The following is a 20820-nucleotide window of genomic DNA, read 5'->3' as shown; positions in this document are numbered from 1 at the left end:
GTGTGTGTGTGTGTGTGTGTGTGTGTGCGCGCGCGCGCATGTGTGTGCTGGAACCAAACTTGGTCTTTTTTCAAGAGCAGCAAACCCTCTTAACCACGGAGCATTTTCTCCAGTTCCTCCCTTCATGTTTTGAGAGTAACATAATGGTGGTGTACAAAATCCCAGCACTTGGGAGGCAGAGGCAGGTAAATCGGCCAGCCTGGTCTATAAAGCAAGTTCCAGGAACAGCTAGAGCTGTTACACAGAGAAACCCTGTCTCAAAACAACAAACAAAAAAAGCGTAACTGAAATGTCCAAACTAAGTAGAGCACTCGCTTCTCTGCAAGTCTGTTTGTTATTTTATCTTTTAAAGAAAGTCCTGTTGTGTAGCTCAGGCTGACTTTGAACACGTCTTCTTTCCTCTGCCCTCCAAGCGCTGGGATCAGAGGCTTGCACTCATTGTATGTAGGACTCTGTCAGTAGCGACTCTCAAAGCCTAACAGACAGGTTAACTCAGTTGTGCCTGAGTTCTGGGCCACTGTCTGGTGTGGCAGGGCTCTTCTGGAAGAGGCACTGAGCTGGTCGGAAGCTGTTTGCTCAGGATTAGAGGCACACTGTCAGACAAGGCTGCAGGGATGGAGATGCATCTCAGTGGAGCTAAAACACTTGCTCACCTGGCATGAGCAAATCCTCAGGACAAAGAAGCAGAAAACTTGCTAACATGACCAAATTTTAGGGCTGGGTGTCCCTCAGTGGCAGATTACTTGTCTGGTATACGTGAGGCCCTGGGTTCAAGTCCCATCACCACCAACACACACACACACACACACACACACACACACACTCACACACACGCACGCACGCACGAGATAAGAAGGCCTCACCAACACCCAGCAGGGATTCCTGGGTGGCTCAACCCCTTGTGATACCAGGGCTTCTCCCTGGGGGTCTTTTTAAAAAAATATATTTTTATTAATTTTTTCAAATTAGTCACAAGCTTGCTTCACATGTCAATCCCAGCTCCCTCTCCCTCCCCTGTTTCTGGGGGTCTTACCTACATTTGCCTCTCTGGGAACTTTGCAAGCAGCTGGGTGGGTGTTTTTTGTCCATTCCGGCAGCGCACAGCCTTCCTACCTGGCAGTAAGGAGTAATGTCATTCTGGGTGCAGTGACTCAGTGCAGTTTAATCCTCTGCATTCCTGTGCCTTATCGAGAAACTGGACCCTAAGTCTGTGGGCCGAGTGGGGCAGGGATTTCAGAAGGTAGGTAAGGTATAGGCACAGGAAAAAGTTATTATTCACAATCTGAATGGATGCTTAGCTGAGCTTCAAGAAGGACTGCGTTATTTAAAAGGTGTCTGTAAAATCACACTGGTGAGCCGTAGCGTTCTGAGACAATGCTGACCACCCCTCCATAGTGACTTTCAGCCCTTTACTGTTAAGTCAACTTAACAGTAAAACCATGTTTAATGGCTGGAGAAATGGCTTAACAGTTAGGAGCACTTGCTGCTCTGACAGCAGACCCAGGTCCCAGCACTCACCGGGCAGCCCCGCCCACAGGATCTGACACCCTCTTCTGTCCTTCACAGGCTTTGCACACTTGCTCATATATACAAATGCTGCAGGCAAACGCTCGCACACATGAAATATAAACAAGTAAAATCCGGAAAAAAAAAAAAAAACTCATAGTTTCTGGGGGAAAAGAAAGACATGCCTGTGCTCCTTGAAACGGGCTCACATAGCCAAGGCTGGCCCGGAAGTTCTGATCATCCCATTTTCCCCTTCAGAGTGCTGGGATTGCAGTCATGCACAGGACTTCAGGCATGCTAGAAAAACATTACACCAAGATCTATCCTAGACCTCCCTTTAAGATTTAAAAATTGGCCTGGCGTTGGTGGCTCACGCCTTTAATCCCAGCACTCGGGAGGCAGAGGCAGGTGGGTCTCTGTGAGTTCGAGGCCAGCCTGGTCTCCAGAGGGAGTGCCAGGACAGGCTCCAAAGCTACACAGAGAAACGATGTCTCGAAAAACCAAAAAAAAAAAAAAAAAAAAAAAAAAGATTAAAAATTGTGTGTGGGTGTGTGTGTGTGTGTGTGTGTGTGTGTGTGTGTGTGTGTGTGTGTAGAAGAGGTGCCCACAGAGTCCAGAGGTGTTGGATCCCTTGGAGCAGTTGTAAGCCATCTGATGTGGGAGTTGGGAGTTGGTCCTCTACAGGAACAGCTCAAGGTCTTTCCTGTTGAGCTATCTCTGTAGCCCTACTCTCCTTGCCCCCGACTCAACTCATCTGCCTATCTAGCAAAGGCTGGCTTCACACTCACTATGTAGTTAGTCCAGGCTGGCCTCGACCCAATTTTCTTGCTTCAGACTTTAAGTGCTGGAAGATCATTTCAGGCTTGAAGATCAGGGCTTGACGGCGTAATGAAAAGATGCTTGCTTTCGGATCCAACTCAGATTCCGAATATCTGTGCGATTTAGAAGGCAGCCACGCTCACCACTCTACCTCCATGCAAGTGTAATGTGAGCAATTTGAATAGGGAGGAAAGTGTTGTCATGGGACTGACAACTAGGTGGAAGGGTGGAATTTTGTGCTGGAGGGATGATGGTCCCCTCCTGGGAAGAGAGTATGAGAAATTCCTGAAGAAGGAAGGTAACTCATTTCTCTCTAGTCCAAAGGCCAGATTGTGGGGCCCCTGAGCGGGTTGGGCTGTAGATAACCTGCCTCTCCCTCTAGGGGTCCAGGCCATGAGTGTGGGGTGTGGGGGTAAGGGAGGAGGTGGTTGAGGTTGTTAGGTGTGAGGTTTCTGAGTTGGCAGAGGCAGCCCCATCTGAGAACACTGCCTACCAGGACACTCCCAGGGAGTAGCCACTGGGCCTACAGATAAGACTCAGCAAGGAATGAGGTCCTCACTCGGACCCCGCCTGTCTGAGCCAGGGAGGGCACTATTAGGTCTAAATGATCTAAAACTTGATACACAATAACCCCAAAGACCCTAGGAGGGACTAGGATGTACCCCAGGGGCGGAACACTTGTCTAGTGGGCTCAATGGCCAGCAGGGCAGAGAGAAAAAGGAAAGAAGCAAATACCCCAGGAAAAATCCCAGGCAGAGAACACAAGCAGATACTGATCAATAAGGCGAAGTGATCAGTGTGTGAAAAACCTGTTTGCTTAAGAAGCCTCGAGTCCTGGGAGACCGAGTCTCTAGTCTTGCAAAGATGAAAAATAACATTTGGGGGGCAGACGAAAAGGCTCGAAAAATAAGGTGGTTGTTGTCAAGGTTGGCAACCTGAGGTCCACAGGACCCCACACAAAGGCTTGGCAGAGAGAACTGACTCCCACAAGTTGTCTCTGACCTTTACACCCATGCTATGTCAAGTGTTTCCCTCCCACTAGTGATGCTAATAAATGATACTTTTGGAAGCTAGGCATGACAATGGACATCCGTGATCTCAATGCTCAGAAAGCTGAGGCAGGAGGATCACGGTAAATTGGAAGCTGACCTGGGCTGCACAGAGAGACCCTGCCTTAAAACAAACCAAGAACACGTGGAAAAGAAGAGGAGGAGGAGGAGGAGGAGGAAGGGGAGGAGGAGGAGAAGGAGGAAGAGGAAGAAACCCTTTTGAACTCGACAAATAAGATAACCCAGTTTTAAAATGGGCAAAGGTTTTGAGTCAGTACTTTCCCAGAAAAAAAAATGTACTAATGACTACAGACCAATGAAAAAGCCTCACTTTCTAGGCCGGATTTCCATAACCAAGGACCAACCAAGGAAATGACATAAGGCAAGGATTCTTACTGACTTACTCAGGGTGTGAGGTCTCTTAGCAATAATCTCTGCAACGGCCAGGGTGATTTGCTTTTTTGTGGGAGAGATGGGCAGTGCTGGGAGTGGCACCCAAGGCCTCACACAGGATGCTGTTGAGTCAAATCCCCAAGACAAGCCAAAGAAAAAGGTGATGACAAACGACACACCAAGATGGTGTGCTGGCTAGTTTGGTGTCAGTTTGACATCAACCTAGACGTATCTGGGAAGAGAAAATGCCAACATCAGATTGGCTTGTGAACAGGTCAGTGGGGTGTCATCTTGATTAATGCTTGGCGTGGGAGGACCCTGTCCTTTGTGAGTGGCGTCACCCCTGGACTGGTGGTCCTGGATGGTAGAAGAAAGCAAACTGAGCAAGCCGTGGGGAACAAGCCAGTAATCAGCCAGCAGTCTGGCTTCTGCTCCAGTTTCTGCTTCCAGGTTCTTGCTTGAGTTCCTGCCCTGACTCGGGGAGTGAGATGGAGAGTGACCAGAGAGTTGTAAGACTAGATAAAACATTTTCTTCCCAAGTTGGCTCTGGTCCTGCTGTTTTATCATAGCAATAGAAACCTAACTGAGACAGATGGCTGTCATTAAAAACAAAAACAAACAAAAGTAGGCCTGGGGCTATAGCTCAGTCAGAAATGGATTACTTGCCTGAATCTGTCAGTGAAGAGCTAGGGGTGTGGCTCAGTGGGAAGAGAACTTGCTGGAATCTTCCAGTGAGGACCTTAGAGCTTGGCGTAGTGATGAGATACTTGCTAATGGGAATATAAAATAGAAATTGACAAATTATCTGATAGTTTCTCAAATAGTTAAAGAGAAGTAACCACATAACCCCTAGGTATGGTTTGTTTTTTGTTTTCAAGACAGTTTCTCTGTGTGACAGCCCTGGATGTCCTTGTAAAACAGGCTGGTCTTGAACTCACAGAGATCTGCTCGCCTCTGCCTCCTGAGTGCTAGGATTAAAGGCTTGGGCAAGTGTGAGTGATTGAGCGAGTGTGTGTGTGTGTGTGTGCACATGCGCGAACACACATACACACACTTCGTGAACCCCAGGGAGAGAAAAGCAGGTTATCTGTACTCAGGGGCGCTTGCCCTGATCAGCTGAACTAAAGGGTCAGAAATGAGTTACTTTCCTTTCTCAAGGTTTCTCTTCCTCTTCCTCTTCCCTTATTTTATTTTTTTAATTAAAAAAATGGGGGGGGGGTTGGAGAGATGGCTCAGAGGTTAAGAGCACTGTCTACTCTTCCAGAGGTCCTGAGTTCAATTCCCAGCAACCACATGGTGGCTCACAACCATCTGTAATAAGATCTGGCGCCCTCTTCTGGCCTGTGCATACATGCAGGCAGAACACTGTACATAATAAATAAATAAATCTTTTTTTTTATTATTTTTTTTGAGACAGGGTTTCTTTGTATTGCTTTGGAGCCTGTCCTGGAACTCACGCTGTAGACCAGGCTGGTCTCGAACTCACAGAGATCCGCCTGCCTCTGCCTCCCTTGTGCTGGGATTAAAAGTGTGCGCCAAGGCCTGGTGAATAAATAAATCTTTTTAAAAAAAATTTTTTTTTTTTTTGGTTCAGGGTCTCTTGCAGCCCAGGCTGGTCTTGAACTTGTTGTTGCTAACACTGGCCTTCAATTCCTGATCTCATATTCTCATGTCCCAAGTACTGAGAATTTAGGTGTGGGACGTTGTACTGGGCCTCTAGCTTTATTTGTGACAGCAAACAGTGAGAACACTTCAAGTGTCCAGTGACTGGTGAATGGTTAAACAGAGCAAATGCTGCTTATCTAAAGATGAAAGAGCGAGCTGGTGCAGGCTGTGATCTGGGTGAACTTTGAAAACACCACGCTAGCCGGGTGTGGTGGCTGTAAGCCCAGAATGTAGGAAGCTGAGCAGGGGGACCACAGATGAAGGCTGGCCTGGGCTGTACAATAAGACCCTTTCAAACAATAATGAAACAAGATAGTAATGGGGCTGGGGGAGGAGAAGAAGAAGCTAGTCGGTACAGTGCTTGGAGGACTTGAGCTCCATCACCAGAACCCATCCAGAGGGAAAGACGCCAGACAGAGTGCACACTTGTGAACATGGCTGAGGCGGAGACTGAGGAGCCCCGGCCTCTAACCAGCCAGCCTGGCCTTCGTGGCAAGTTCCAGGCCAGGGAGAGACTGTATCAACACCAAGATGGATGACACCTGAGGAATGACACTTGGGGTTGTCCTCTGGCCTCAGGAAGCACATGCATGCCTGTGCACTGTGGGAAAGAAGACAGACACGGAAGGCTGCGTATGGAATAATTCTATAATTCTATAATTCTATTCATGTGAACTATCCAGACCAACGAGCACGTCTGTACCTGTACCCTGTACCTGGCAGGGCTCAGGGACGCAGAATGATACTCAGTGGATGTTCAGTTTCTTTCTGAGATGCTAAAATGCTCCAAAGTCAGAAACAGGCGATGGCCATCCATGTACCGCTGTGAAGACTATGTTAAAAACAAAGCCGGGCGTTGGTGGCGCACCCCTTTATTCCCAGCACTCAGGAGGCAGAGGCAGGGGGATGTCTGTGAGTTCGAGGCCAGCCTGGTCTCCAGAGCGAGTGCCAGGACAGGCTCCAAAGCTACACAGAGAAACCCTGTCTCGAAAAACCAACCAACCAACCAAATAGACAAAAACACTGACTTGGGGATTCTTTTATATACTCAGTTGGGGATTGAACCAGAGACTTGAGCAAGCTAAGCATGTACTCCTTGTTGGAGGGGTGTCTCCGGCGCGAAGGCTTTACAGGGTTGTGTGGATGGTGCTTTTTTGTTTTGTTTTGCTGACAGGTTTTCACTGTGACAGGCAGGTTCTGCTCTCATTCATGACCCTTCCTGACCCAGCTGGGCTAAGATTATAGGTGTGTTCCTCCACGGCTGGTCAACTGGGTAGACTTCTAAAACAATTACATTGTGTGTCTTTCAGTTCTGTAACTTAATGCTATCGGATAGGGAAATGCACAAATGTAACTATGTACGGCTATTATTTGTTTTTTTGTGGTAAGAGCAACTAAAATCTTATTTCTCAGGAATCTTAGATACAATGTAATCCCTCCTGCCTTCATGTTATGCCTTAGCATCCTAGTCAGGATTTTTTTTTTTTTAAGACAGGGTTTCATTGTGTAGCCCTGGCTATTGTAGAACTCACTCTGTAGACCAGGCTGGCCTCGAACTCAGAGATCAGCCTGCCTCTGCCTCCCAAGTGTTGGGATTAAAGGTGTGTGCCAGCGCTGCCCAGTTCATACCTTAGTGACATTAGATTATTTTTATATTATTATTATTATTATTATTATTATTATTATTATTTTAGTGTTTTGAGACAGGTTCTTTGTGTAACAGTCCTAGCTGTTCTAGAACTTGTTCTGTAGATCACACTGGCCTTGAACTCACAGAGATCCATCTGCCTATACCTCCCAAGTGCTGGGATTAAAGGAGCGTGCCACCCACCTAGCTTGTTTTGAGTTTTTGTACAATTTTATTTGTTGTTGTTGTTATTTTGGTATTGTGTGTATGCTATGGCATGCCTGTTGGGGTCAAAGGTATTGTGGTTTGTTATTCTAGTGTGATATGCGTGTCATGGTGTGCCTGTGGAGGTCAGAGTTCAACCTACAGAGGCTTGTTCTCGCCTTCTGCCATGTGGGTTCCAGGGTTTGAACTCATGTCCTCAGGTTTGGCAGGAGGTGGCTTTGCCCACTGAGCCGTCTCACCACCCTCTTTTGCTTGTTTTCTTATTTTTTATTTTTGAGACAGGGTCTTGCTGTCCGGTACTTGTAGCAATCCTCTCCTGCCCGAGTTTCTGGAGATTATGGATGTGTGTCACAGTACCTTGCTCCTGGCTTTAGAGAGCACTGTATTCTAAAGGGATATTTTGTTTACTTATTTTTTATTTTAAATATGTGTGTATATATATGTGTGTTTATATACATACACACACATTTATGTGGATGTGGGCATATGTGTGGGTATACACACGTGAGTGCAGGTGCCCATAGAGGCCAGAAGAGGGCACTGAGTCTCCCCTGAACCTGGAGTAGAGAGTGAGTCCAACATAGGTGCTGGGAATTGAACTCAGGCCCCTCGTGACAGCAGTAAATGCTTTTAACCACTGTCTCTAGGGCCCCTAAAGGGAAATTCTTGAGCATGCACTGAGAAAGCACAGCAGGCTGTGAGTACCACTGTGCTGGAGAGAGTCACATGGCAGGCCCCAGGTGGCTTTTAGGGAGGTCCTGGCTACTGTCTGGGAGCCCAGCTCTTAGAGTGCTCCTACCATCGATTGACTGATGAGGTTGGTGCACTGTGCTCTGATGGAGAGTGCGGACAGTGCTCCATCACCCCACTTGCTCCCCTCCTGGGTTTTGGAGGTTCAGCCTGTGCCTGGCAGCGGTTCCTCTGTAGCGAGCTCCCAGTGGGCTGGTTTAAATGGGGGCTGCATCCGCGTTGGTGCATTTTTAATCCTAGGGGAATGGGGTAGTCAGTGTCAGCGCCATGGTGGGAGAGGGTAGACACCGGGGCAAAAGAGAACAACTCACTGTGTCTGCTTTTTGTAGTTTTCGATTCTGTTTTTCAATAAATGATTTCTATGTAACAGGCTTGGCTGTCCTGGAACTCACAGAGATGCGCCTGCCTCTGCCTCCCGAGTGCTGGGATTAAAGGCGTGCGCCACCATGTCCAGCCAAACCGTGTCAGTTTTGGGGCTGTGTTATTATGGTTTTTTCTTTTTAATGCCTTTTCTTATTTTATATATTTTCTACATTGTCACAACATTTTTTGAGATTATAATTGCCATCTTTCTCCGTCCCCTTGCTTTCCTCTAACCCTTCCCATGCCCTTTCCTACTCGATTTCAGATTCATGGCCACTTTTTCACTGATTGCTATTGTGTGCATATATGTATGTGTGCACACACATATATTCCTAAATATACCCCGTTCAGTCCGTGTGTTACTAGTGTATGTTTTCAGGGTTGACCCTTTGGTGCTCAAAACCCAAACTGGCGTGCTCTTCCTCAGGGAGATCCACCCTCCGATCCCAGCTTTCCTCAGTTGCCTGTGGTTCCTGGTGTAGGGCTGAGGCCTCATGGGCATTTCCCTGTCCACTTCAGCATTTCCACTGGAGTCTCTGTTGTTCAGCTCATGTTTGAGCAGTCACGTTGGTGAGACTTTATGGATTGGTTAAGCATTTATCCCCCCGTTCTACAGAATGTCGTCCTTTTCGGTGTGGCTGATCTCTGAAGGGCTGTTTCTTATTTTCTCATCAGGGCTGTAATCCCCTTGCACAAACTGGCCGGAGCAAGCTGCAGAACCAGAGGGCAGTCCTGAACCAGCAGATCCTGAAGGCTGTGCGAATGCGGACGGGAGCCGAGAACCTTCTCAAGTGGGTACCTCTGGCTTTGCTACCTTGCCCGGGAGCCCTGGCGCTCCTGAGGGCCTGTCTGTGTGATGGACATGCAGAGCCCGCACCCTTGGTGGGATCTTGCTTTTCAGCGTTGAGATTCCTTATCCTCCAGGGGCATCCGGACAAGTCCTTTCCCTGCCTAGAGCTTGGTCATGTTAGAGGCAGAGGTGTTTCGTCTACTCTGTGTTTGTGGAGAATCATGACAGAAAGTGGAATCAATCACAGCCGTGTGTGTGTGTGTGTGTGTGTGTGTGTGTATGAGAGAGAGACAGAGAGAGACAGAGAGAGACAGAGAGAGACAGAGAGAGAGAAGTGTGTGTGTGTGTGAGAGAGTTTGTGTGTGCAAGAGAGAAGAGAGAGAGAGTGTGTGTGTGTGTGTGTGAGAGAGAGAGAGAGAGAGAGAGAGAGAGGTGTGTGTGTGAGAGAGACAGAGAGAGAGACAGTGTGTGTGTGTTTGTGTGTGTGTGTGTGAGAAAGAGAGAGGGAGGAGTCCGTGTGTGTGAGAGAGATTGTGTTTGTGTGTGTGTGTGAGAGAGAAAGAGACAGACAGAGAGAGAGAGAGAGAGAAGAGAAGAGAGAGAGGAGTGTGTGTGTGTGAGAGAGAGTGTGTGTGTGTGAAAGAGAGAGAGAGACAGTGTGTGTGTTTGTGTGTGTGCGTGAGAGAGAGAGAAGAGTGTGTGCGTGAGAGAGTATATATATGTATATATTTTAAGATTTGTTTAATTTTATGTGTGTGAGTGTTTGCCTGCACGTATGTGTGTACACCATGTGATACTTGGTGACCACCCAGGCCAGAAGACGGTATTGCAGATCCCCTGGAACTGGAATTGCAGATAGCTGTGAGCCACCATGCCAGTGCTGGGAATGGAACGTGGGTCCTCTGCGAGAGCAGCCAGTGCTTTTAACTGCTGAGCATCTTTCCAGGCACCGCACCCCCCACCCTGCCTGCCCCCCAGTCATAGCCGTCTTGTTTGGAAGTCCAGTACTGTCTTAGCCTTTGCTTCTGGACATGACTCCCTTTTCCACTGCCCAGAGTTATGCCTGGTAGAGAGTCGGTGCTTGGTGGATGTGTGGGTAAGGGAGGGGAGGGGGAAAGCAAAGGACATTTCCGTCACCAATGTCTACCCTCCTCATGAGAGGAGCCATGGCAGGACATGGTTTCACATACCTGTGGTTTCAGCTACTTGAGGGCTGAGGCAGGAGGATTGCCCAAACCCCAGGGCAAAGCAGCAAAACCCTGTCTAGGAAAAACCGGATGGAGTTAATGAGAGAGGCAGAGGGGTTGGGCTGGTAACTATAAAATAGTTACCAAGCAGAGCTCTAAAAAGCTATACCTTAGTCTACACGGCTGTGAATCCACCCCACACCCTGGTGCAGTGTGCCCGCTCGCTTCTGTATACTAGAGTGCAGTTCCGCCCCTCAGAGGGCCACCTTTGAGTAGTGGTTCCCGCCTGCCATCTTATTGAGGCTGGGTCTCACTTTTGGCGCTTGGATCACACAACAAACTCAAGTCATTAGTATTTCAAGACCGGCGCTTCCCCCTGCCAACCCAGCTCCCAGCTCCCCACCCTCCAGCCCCCCACCCCACCCCCAGGCTTACAGGGTAGTTCTTTGGTCTCTTGTAGCCCGGGCCAGCCTAAAACTTGCTATGTAGTTAAGGATGATCTGGAACTCCTGATTCTCCTGCTTTCAACTCTTTGTGCGTGTGTGGGCATGCATCCGTATAACTTTGTGGAGTTTGTTCCCTCCTCCTGCTGCGTAAACTGCTGGGGACCCGAACTCATCTTGTCAGCCTTGGCGGTGAGTGAGCCAGAGCCTTTATGTGCTGAGCCACCTGGCCAGCCCTGCTTTGGAGTTTTTATAGCAGATACTAGGGCCGTTCTGCCTGCCTTGCTCTGTTGACAGAACGGCCCCTTGGAGGCCCGGGCCAGGCTCAATCAAATGGTCAGGTTGGCAGTTGAGTAACTGATAGGCGGAGGGTGGGGCAGGGTTGTAAATGATTCTCCCAGAGACTGATAAGTTAAACACCCCCCGATTAGAGAGGAAACCCTGAGGTACTTATTAATCTGACTCAATGCACCCCCATTTAGAGACTGTTGTTAGTAGAAACCCTGAGGTATTTATTAATGTGACTCAACACACTGACACCAAAGCTTCCTGAAATCAAGGAGGGCATCGGGCCACCTGGCTGCCACTACTAGTAGCTGGTAATTACTGTCATCCTTTGGGCCTGCCTGTCCTAGCCTCAGGTTGCTAGGTGTCCCACTAAGGTTCCTCGATGAGGACAGTTGCACTGTGGGCAAGAGGAACTTTGGGGAAAACATCCCAGTCAGTGCAGGCTTGGAAGCGAGCGTCTCTGCCTTTGACTGCGTGGGCCACCATGACTGGCAGGTGCTGTGAGTGGGGAGGTTTCATGTCCCGTAAGGTCCTCCCCTTCCCTGAGTCAGCCAGGAGTCGGTGAGCTTCCTAGAGCTTGGTGGGAGAGAACTGGCACTCTGAAGCACCGCTCCAGGCTGGGCACTGGCCTCTTACTTCCTGTCCCTCCCTTGAGAAAAGGTGAGGCAGAAACCTAATAGTAGTTATGAGATGGAGAGATTGCAGCAAGTTACCAGGTCGTTCGGTTTTAATTAACTAGTTCTTTGGTCAGAGGACAGGCTGTTTAGCCATTCTGGTTAACCCTCCAGATGGCTTTCCACTGCTAGTTAGATTAAATCAGGAAAGCCTCACTCTGAGACTGCTGTTCAGTGTGTGTGCTGGGGAGGGAAGGGCCTGGGCTCCATGCTGGGAGCTATGGGAGTATTGGGCCGTTCTGCCTGCCTTGTTCTGTTAGTATGCAGCATGTAGCCCAGGCTGGCCCGGAAGTTGGGCGATCTGTCTCAGCCTCCTTAGCAATGCTATTACAGACATGTATCACAGCGCCCAGGCCTTTTCTTTTCTTTCTTTTTTTCCTTCCTTTCCTCCCTCCCTCCCTCCCTCCCTCCCTCCCTCCCTCCCCCTTTTGTTTTAAGACAGGGTCTCACTGTGTAGCCTTGGCTGGCCTGGAAATCACTGTGTAGGCTAGGCTGGACCTTGAAGTTGTAGTGATCCTCCTGCCTCTGCCTCCCCAGGGCTGGGATTGAGGTGTTTGTTGTCCCACCCAGGCTTCATGTATGGGTAAGCACTCTGCCAGTTGAGATGCAGTCCCAGCCCTGTCTTTTTGTTTTGCTTTTGTTGAGAAAAAGAGTCTTACTTTGTAGCCCTGGCTGGCCTGACGCAGGATTTTTAGGCCTGTACCACCATGCTAGGGTTTTAAAAATCTTAGGATCACTGAACTTGTAAACATTGGCAATCAGTTAACCGGTGAAAAACAACACACTGACAGCCAAGCAAATAAGTCACGAGCCTTCAGTTCACTTTGTGATGGCCCAAGGGTCAGGCTGGGGTTGCCCTGGCTGTAGCGAGGTTAATGACTGCTCAGGTCAGTTCCTAGGGGTTCAAGTGTGGCTGTGCAGTGGGATACCTGAGTCCCCTTGGCTTCAGACTGAGGCCTGATCCTGGACCTGACTTTTTCCCACACCGGGGACATATCTGATGCCTTAGCTAACGGTCTGTATGGGGCACAGGGTGGCAACTCACCCTCCACCCAGCCACCATGCTTGGATCCCTGGCAGAGTGGGACATAGGAACAGTCTGGCAGAAGAAACTGGAAGAGTAGACGGCTTGCCAAGTTGGTTAAGCTGTCCTGACATGGTCTCCAAAACATGTGAGAGACACGGAGTCAGGGTGGAGTCAGTCCTCAGAGGGACAGTTTTACTGAAAGGTTTGGAAGGAAATGAAATTACTCTAAACCAAAAATGAAGAGCTGATGTGGTCCAATTACAGAGCACTGGCGTGCCATCCCCAGCACCACACAAAAACAAATAAGGACTCATGGATTACAATGTGAAATTCCCATTTATTTTTGCATTGGGCATTTCAGTGCTGTGACAAATATCTGAAAAAAAAAACAAAACTAAAAAACAAAACCAATATCACCTGGATTTAACCAGGTGGTGGTGGGTGGCACCCAACTTTAATCAGCACTCAGGAGGCAGAGGCAGGTGGATCTTTGTGAGTTGAGGCCAGCCTGGTCTGCAGAGCAAGTTCCAGAATAGCCAGGGCTACACGGAAAAACACTGTCTCAAAAAAACAACCAAAACCAAAGCAGAACAACAGCAGCAAAAAAAAAAAAAAAAAAAAAAAGAGGCTGGATTCTGGATTTAGTTAGCTCCTTGGAGTTTCAGTCCGTGGTCAGCTGGATCCTAAGGAAAGGAAGACTACCCTGTATCAGGAGCATGTGCCCAGAGCAGACAGGACAGGGGACAAGATAACATCTTTCAAAGGCATGCACCCGATGGCCTTTCTCTAACCAGGCCCCACACCCTAATGTTCCCACCACTGTCCTATAATGGGGTCACGTTACGGCCCCATCAGTGGGTTAATATTGATGAGGTCAGAGACTCGTGATCCAGCCGTTTCTTCAGATCCCCACTTCTGAGTGTGGCTTGAAGAACAAGCCTTCAACATCAACCTTTGGGAAATACTTCTTCCCCAAAGCAAATAATCCTTTTGAACTTGAGGCAGAGGGGCCATCGTCACATGGGACCGTTGCATGGTAGCCAAGGCACCTGTAAGCCCAGGCTGGGATGCAAGAGACCTGCTCTTCTTTTGCTTTGTTTTTTTCAAGACAGGGTTTCTCTGTGTAACAGTCCTGGCTGTCCTGGAACTGGCTCTGTAGAGCAGGCTGGCTTCGAACTCACTGAGATCCGCCTGCCTCTGCCTCTGCCCCTCGAGGGCTGGGGGCTGGGATTACAGGCGTGTGTCAACTTGTCTCTTAAAAGAAAAAAAAAAAAAGGCCGGGCATTGGTGGCGCACGCCTTTAATCCCAGCACGTGGGAGGCAGAGACAGGCGGATCTCTTGTGAGTTCGAGGTCAGCCTGGTCTACAGAGCGAGTGCCAGGACAGCCTCCAAAGCTACACAGAGAAACCCTGTCTCGAGAAAAAAGAAAAAAAGAAAAACAAAAAAAGACCCCAGAGGCTCCAAGTTGCAGTTGTGTGTTCGGTGGTTGAAGAAAGTAGTTGGCTGTAGTGTGCCCGCCCCTATTGTTCTCTTAGCTTGACTTCTCCGAGAGCGTTAACTGTGGGGTCTTCTCATTCTACGTGGTTCTTACAGCATGCACATGCTCTTTCCCTTGTGACTCGGGTCATGGAGAGTTGTGGTGGCATACTTTTTTGGGCTGGAAAGGGCCAAGACACTTTTTGCATGATGCCTCTCAGACTTGGGTTCAGTTGCTAGGCTACAGCCTCCGAGAGAGACGCACACCTGGGTCACTGCTGTAAAACGGCCACCTTCCTCCGAGAAGGTCCATAGAAGATGTTTGTTATTACTCAGAAAAGCAGCCTTGGTGTGGGTATAGGAACTGATGAACCCAAGTCTCCATCCCTGCTCCCTGACCAGGGCCAGATGGTTCCAGATTTGTCCAACCTCTAGGCAAACCCAGAGACGCTGGGAACATCTGCCATCTTGCTTAGTTGTGCGGTATCTGAGAGTGTGCTTCCTCCACCAGTGAGTGGAAGAGAAACCTCACCTGTTCTAGAAATAGCTCAAACCTTAGGATTAATTTCTGAGTCATCTTTGTAACCAAAGGTCAAAAAGTTCTCCAGAACCAGACCTCTCCTGGCTGCCAGCATCTAATGAAAATCTAATTGTTTTAGTTTCATCTATTAAATGTTTCTCCCCACCCTAAGCCTCTTCCTTCCTTCCTTCCTTCCTTCCTTCCTTCCTTCCTTCCTTCCTTCCTTCCTTTTTGTTTTTTTGTTTTTTGTTTTTTTCCAGACAGGGTTTCTCTGTGTAGCTTTGGAACCTGTCCTGGCACTCGCTCTGTAGACCAGGCTGGTCTCGAACTCACAGAGATCCGCCTGCCTCTGCCTCCCGAGTGTCGTGTCGGGATTAAAGGCGTACACCACCAACGCCCGGATGTCCTAGCATCTTTACCAAATTCTGTGGACCATAAATGTACAGGTACGAGCTGGGTTGTGATGGTGCACGCCTTTAATCCCGACACTCGGGAGGCAGAGGCAGGAGGATCTCTGTGAGTTTGAGGCCAGCCTGGTCTACAGAGCAAGTGCCAGGACAGCCAGGAGTGTTTCACAGAGAAACCCTGTCTCAAAAAACAAAACAACAAAAAAAGCACAGGTATATTTTTGCATCACCGGTTCCTTTCCTTTCTATGTCCTCATGTTAATCGACACCATGCTGTGCCAATTGCTCTGGCTCTGTAGTGACCTGACCATCCATCCATCTGCCTCTGCCTCTGCCTCCCAAATGCTGGGATTAAGGCGTGTGCTACCACCGCCTGGCTGCAGTGACTTAAATCAGGTAGCACAAGTCCTCCAACTCTGCTTTACTTTCTCAGAATCATTTTGGCTCTTTTTGGTTCTCTGCAGCTCCATATAAATTTTGGGTCCCCTTCTCTATATTTCCCTCTACCCCCCACACACACACCCCACTTTCTTCTGTGCTTTACTCATGCTGGAGTACTTACTCTACCACTGGGGTTGTTAGTTAAGCGGGGTTGGTGGCTCAGCCTGTCACTTCAGCCCTTCTGATGATGAGGAAGGAAGGAAGGAAAGAAAAAAGGGAGGGGGGAAAGAAGGGGAGAAAGCTGTAACAAGCCTTTCTCCGTCCCTCCAGCTCCTAAATAACGGCACAAACACTTCTTATTAATTAGGAAAGCCCAGCCTACAGCTTAGACTTGTCCCATTAGCTCTTATAACGTAAATTAACCCATTTTGATTCATCTCCATGTTACCACGTGACTCGTGGCTTTTGCCTCTCTTCCTGCATGTTGGTTCCCTCTCCACCTTTCTTCTCCCCAGAGCTCTCTTTGTCCACAAGCCCCTGCTATACCTCTTGCCTAGCTATTGGTCATTTAGCTTTTTATTAACCAATCACAGGGACAGACACATCTTCACACAGTGTAAAGGAATATTCCACAACATTTCTCCCCTCTTTGTCTAAATAAAAAAGAAAGGTTTTAACTCTCACGCAGTAAAATCATGTACAATAAGAACAATTATCAGATAAGAATTACATTCACAATGTCCAGTCCATTTGTATTTGGCAAATTTAGAGAAAATATTATATTATCTATCCTATCTTAGTCCAAAGCTTTATACCTAAACCATTTTCTCCATAACTTGTATTACCACCCTAAAAATATCTTTTTAGACCTTAAAACAATTTTTTTTAGATAAACAACTTAAGCTTTCATGTTTCTTGTCTGTTCTTTCTGCCTTCTGGTGGCTCCACCCTTCTTCTCCCCAGAGCTCTCTTTGTCCAGAAGTCCTTGCTATACCTCCTGCCTAGCTATTGGCCATTTAGCCTTTTATTAAACCAATCACAGTGACAGACACATCTTCACACAGTGTAAAGGAATATTCCACAAGAAGGAGCAGTAAAAGTGTGAGTTGGAGCTGGGCAGTGGTGGCACACACCTTTAATCCCAGCATTTGGGAGGCAGAGGCAGGTGGATCTCTGTGAGTTCCAGGCCAGCCTGGTCTACACAGAGAAAGCCTGTCTCAAGTTTGGCTTGGGAGTGTGCCTCAGTGATACAGAACTTGACTTGCATGAACAAAGCCCTGGGTTCATCCCTAGCACTGTGTAAAGGAAGAGAAAGAGAACGTAAGAGTGAATGACTTTACTGCTTTGTTCAGAAGAGTGATTGATCAGTCTTTCACCAGCCAGTAAGCGATGGTAGCGCCCAGCGTTCATAGACAGATGCTCTTGTATAGTCTCTCTTTTGAAAGGTATCTATTTATTATTATTATTATTATTATTATTATTTTGTTTTTCAAGACAGGATTTCTCTGTGTAACAGCTCTGGCTGTCCTGGAACTCACTGTGTAGACCAGGCTGGCCCTGAAACTCAGAGGACCACCTGCCTCTGCCTCTCTAGCGCTTAGATTTAAGGTGTGTGCCACCATGACCAGCTATCTATCTATCTATCTATCTATCTATCTATCTATCTATCTTTCTTTCTATCTATCTATCTATCTATCTATCTATCTATCTATCTATCTATCCACCTATTTATTTGAGCAGTCTCATTATATAGCCCTGGCTGACTGGCCTGGAACTCACTATTTAGACCATGCTGGCCTGGAACCCCCAGAGAGCTGCCGGCCTTTGCCTCCCACGCTGGTGTTGAGGATATGTACCAGTCACACCTGGCTAAGATTTGTGTTCTTTTTGTTGTGAGTGTGTGTGTGTGTGTGTGTGTGTGTGTGTGCGCGCGTGCACGTGCGTGTGTGTATGATGTGTGTGCACATGAGTGCTGGTGCTTGAGGGAGCCAGAGTGTCAGATCCTCCTGGAGCTGAAGTGACAATGGCTGTGAGCCCCCTGATTTGGGAGCTGGGAATCCAAGCTGGGTCCTCTGCAGGAGCAGCACACACTCTTAACCACGAGCCATCTCTCCAGCCTTGTGGGTGATCATATTCATAATCTAAGTTTTGTTTTGATTTATCTTCTGGTGAGACAATCACACTCTGTAGTCCAGCCTGGCCCCAAACACTCAGTCCTCCTGTCTCTGCTTCCCAATTGTTAAGGAGATCATTTGTGACCTGTGTGACGAGAGCAGGTTTTGTTTGGTTTTGGTCTCTCAAGGCTAATTCCTTTCGAGGATTTCTCAGGATTGATGCTCAGAAGCTTGCAGTGTCGCTAGCCACGTCCCAGGTCCATTTGTTGGCTGGTGTGGTCAGGATAGCCCAGGGTCTCTGAGGTAGCTTATCTGATTGCATCTAATAGTTACCCCTGAGATTCCTTGTAGGAATGACTCAGCAAGGACACCGACTGAAAGTCTCTCTCTCTCTCTCTCTCTCTCTCTCTCTCTCTCTCTCTCTCTCTCTCTCTCTCTCTCTCCAGAGTGGCCACAAACCAGAAGGTGCGGGAACAGGTTCGCCTGGAGCTGAGCTTTGTCAACTCAGACCTGCAGATGCTGAAGGAGGAGCTGGAGGGTCTCAACATTTCCGTGGGAGTGTACCAGGGCACCGAGTGAGTGAGCAGTGCTTTCCAGACGCTCTCTGTGCCCGAGTGTGTGTCTGCGTCCAGCATGCTACTCGGAACTGGTGTAGTGGACCAGGCAGCACCGCTGGGGTGAAAGGGATGAACCTGTGAGGTTTGAACGGAAAGAACTGGAATGTGGACTGAAGGCCAAAAAGCATAAACTGCTTTAATGTACATACTTTACTCTGAAAAGTGGGGAGCCCATCCAAATTCCCTTACAAGATGGTGCAATGGGGACCCTTCAGAAATGGACCCTGCTAAAATACCTGAGAAGTGAATACTGAGATTCAAATCATTCCTTAGGGAGTATTTGAGGTGGGGCACTCAGGAAAGCTCAGAGATTCATTTCTCTGCTCACTGTAGGTGAACTGTGGAGGGTGGGGTGGAGAAATATCCCATATTTAAGAAGAAATAACATGGTAGCTTGGGGCAATAATCCCAGCTATTCAGTAAACTGAGACAGGGGGAATCATGAGTTTGAGGCCAGCTCAAGGTACATAGCAGGATACTGTGTCAAAGTGAACATAAAGTGGTCAGGAGATGTAGCTCAATGGTGGAGCCCCTGCCTAGAATCCCCCAGTGAGGGGCTGGGGGCGTGGCTCAGTGGTGGAGCCCCTGCCTAGAATCCCCCAGTGAGGGGCTGGGGGCGTGGCTCAGTGGTAGAGCCCCTGCCTAGAATCCCCCAGTGAGGGGCTGGGGGTGTGGCTCAGTGGTAGAGCCCCTGCCTAGAATCCCCCAGTGAGGGGCTGGGGTGTGGCTCAGTGGTAGAGCCCCTGCCTAGAATCCCCCAGTGAGGGGCTGGGGGCGTGGCTCAGTGGTAGAACCCTGCCTAGAATCTCCCAGTGAGGGGCTGGGGGCGTGGCTCAGTGGTAGAGCCCCTGCCTAGAATCTCCCCAGTGAGGGGCTGGGGGCGTGGCTCAGTGGTAGAGCCCCTGCCTAGAATTCCTGGAGAGATACCAGGTAGCTCAGTGGTAGAGTGTTTTCTTAGTTTGTACAAGGCCCATTCCTAAGTGTCACAACAAAACAAAATCACCAAAATATCCCAAGAAGTTTTCATGCTTTTTGCATGGGGAAGCTGTGCCTTCTCAAGACTGAGTGGAAACAAGAGATGGTCCTGGACTAACAGAAGGAAGACGCTAGAGAACTCTGAGTCACCTTGGAACGTGTGTTTCCTAATACTAGTCCTTGTGTGTCACCTGGGGCATTTCTCAAAAGTAGAGACAAGCATTCATACCTGGAACCCTGCTGTGACACCTGTGTTTGTCAGGCTTACCTGTGGGCTCCTAGGGCAGTTTCAAAACCCCAGTGAGAACAAACAAACACCAACAACACTCCCCAGCCCCGCCCCTCTGCAAGATTCTTTTAGCCTGTGCTCTGGTGTTAGATTCTAGTGTTTTGTTCATGAGGGCTGAGAGGCTCAAGCACCCCAGGCAGCGTAGTAGCATGGTCTGGGCTGTCGAAGAGCGCAGGTGTTCTTCCTACAAAGATAGGTGCTTCCAGCTCGTGTGGCCACTCCTCACGGTTGGTTTCAGTTAATTTCCTGGGTCACGGGAAACAGTAGAGGGACCTGGGGATTCCAAGTGACACCTTGCTTGTTTTCCAAGTGCACAGTCTCTTTCTTAGTACCTTAGATTTTTTTTTTTTCAACGCTTCTGTGAGGTAGGCAGGGAAGTCGTGATCTCAGTGTGCAAATGAGAAAACTCAGCCACAGAAAGTCAAGTTAGTGCCACCCTGGGGTCGAAGGTCCCCTAGTGTCTTCAGTGTATCTGGTTCCTCTCCCACGGGGGCAGTCGCTGCCCTGCATGAGGTGAGCACAGGAGGACTGGGGGGCCCTCAAACAGTGAGACCCAGACCTACCGGCTTCCACTGGGGTTCAGTCTCCTGCGGGGGCCGCATACCTGGGTTGAGTCTCACCGGCCTTTAGTCCATTGTGCCACAGAGGTGGTTTCGGCTTTCAGCCACGGTCCACTCAACCCTGCCCAGCATTCCTGGCCTTCTCTCTGGGCCCAGCTCAGCGGTCCATGGAGGTCTCTTGTTACAGGTCAAAGAGCTAAATCCTTATTTGCAAAAACACAACACTTCCTTCTGGCCCTACCCTTAGGAATGTAGGGAGCATTCACAGGTCAGTCTGTGGGGTGACAAAGTGGCCTTTGGGGGGGATGTACTGTTGCACATGGTATGACATGGCCTAAAAGAAGAGTGAGCTGAGCTGAGCTGAGAGCCCGGGTTCTATCATGGAGATATATTGGGCGGGGACACCACAAGCACACAGACACACACACACACACACACACACACACACACACACACACACACACAGACAGACACACAGACACAAACACACACACACACACACACACACAGACACACACACACGCTGTGGCGATGAGCAGAGGAGGGAGATCGGGTGTGTCAAAATGCATGTGGAGACCAGTGAGGACCCCAGACACGAGCCTCGAGCACTTGGGCCGTCTTATATTAACACCCCCCACACACACTTGTCCATTGAGGGCTAAGACAGAGACGAT

The 20820-nt window shown here is 48.8% G+C and overlaps 1 protein-coding gene across 1 annotated transcript in view; it reads left to right on the top strand.

Annotated features, from left to right (window-relative positions):
* Rhpn2 (rhophilin Rho GTPase binding protein 2) overlaps window positions 1-20820 on the top strand; it is a 61605-nt gene that overhangs the window by 9698 nt on the left and 31087 nt on the right. Inside the window, exons 2-3 of the mRNA XM_027430284.2 lie at window positions 9073-9188; window positions 18152-18280. Of these exons, the coding sequence (XP_027286085.1) occupies window positions 9073-9188; window positions 18152-18280 (245 nt within the window). The remainder of the gene's footprint in view (window positions 1-9072; window positions 9189-18151; window positions 18281-20820) is intronic.

Source organism: Cricetulus griseus, chromosome 9 (genome assembly GCF_003668045.3).
Source record: "Cricetulus griseus strain 17A/GY chromosome 9, alternate assembly CriGri-PICRH-1.0, whole genome shotgun sequence".
Taxonomy (NCBI): Eukaryota; Metazoa; Chordata; class Mammalia; order Rodentia; family Cricetidae; genus Cricetulus; species Cricetulus griseus.
Note: the sequence above shows the minus strand (reverse complement) of the source record. Positions and strands in the feature narration are given on the sequence as shown.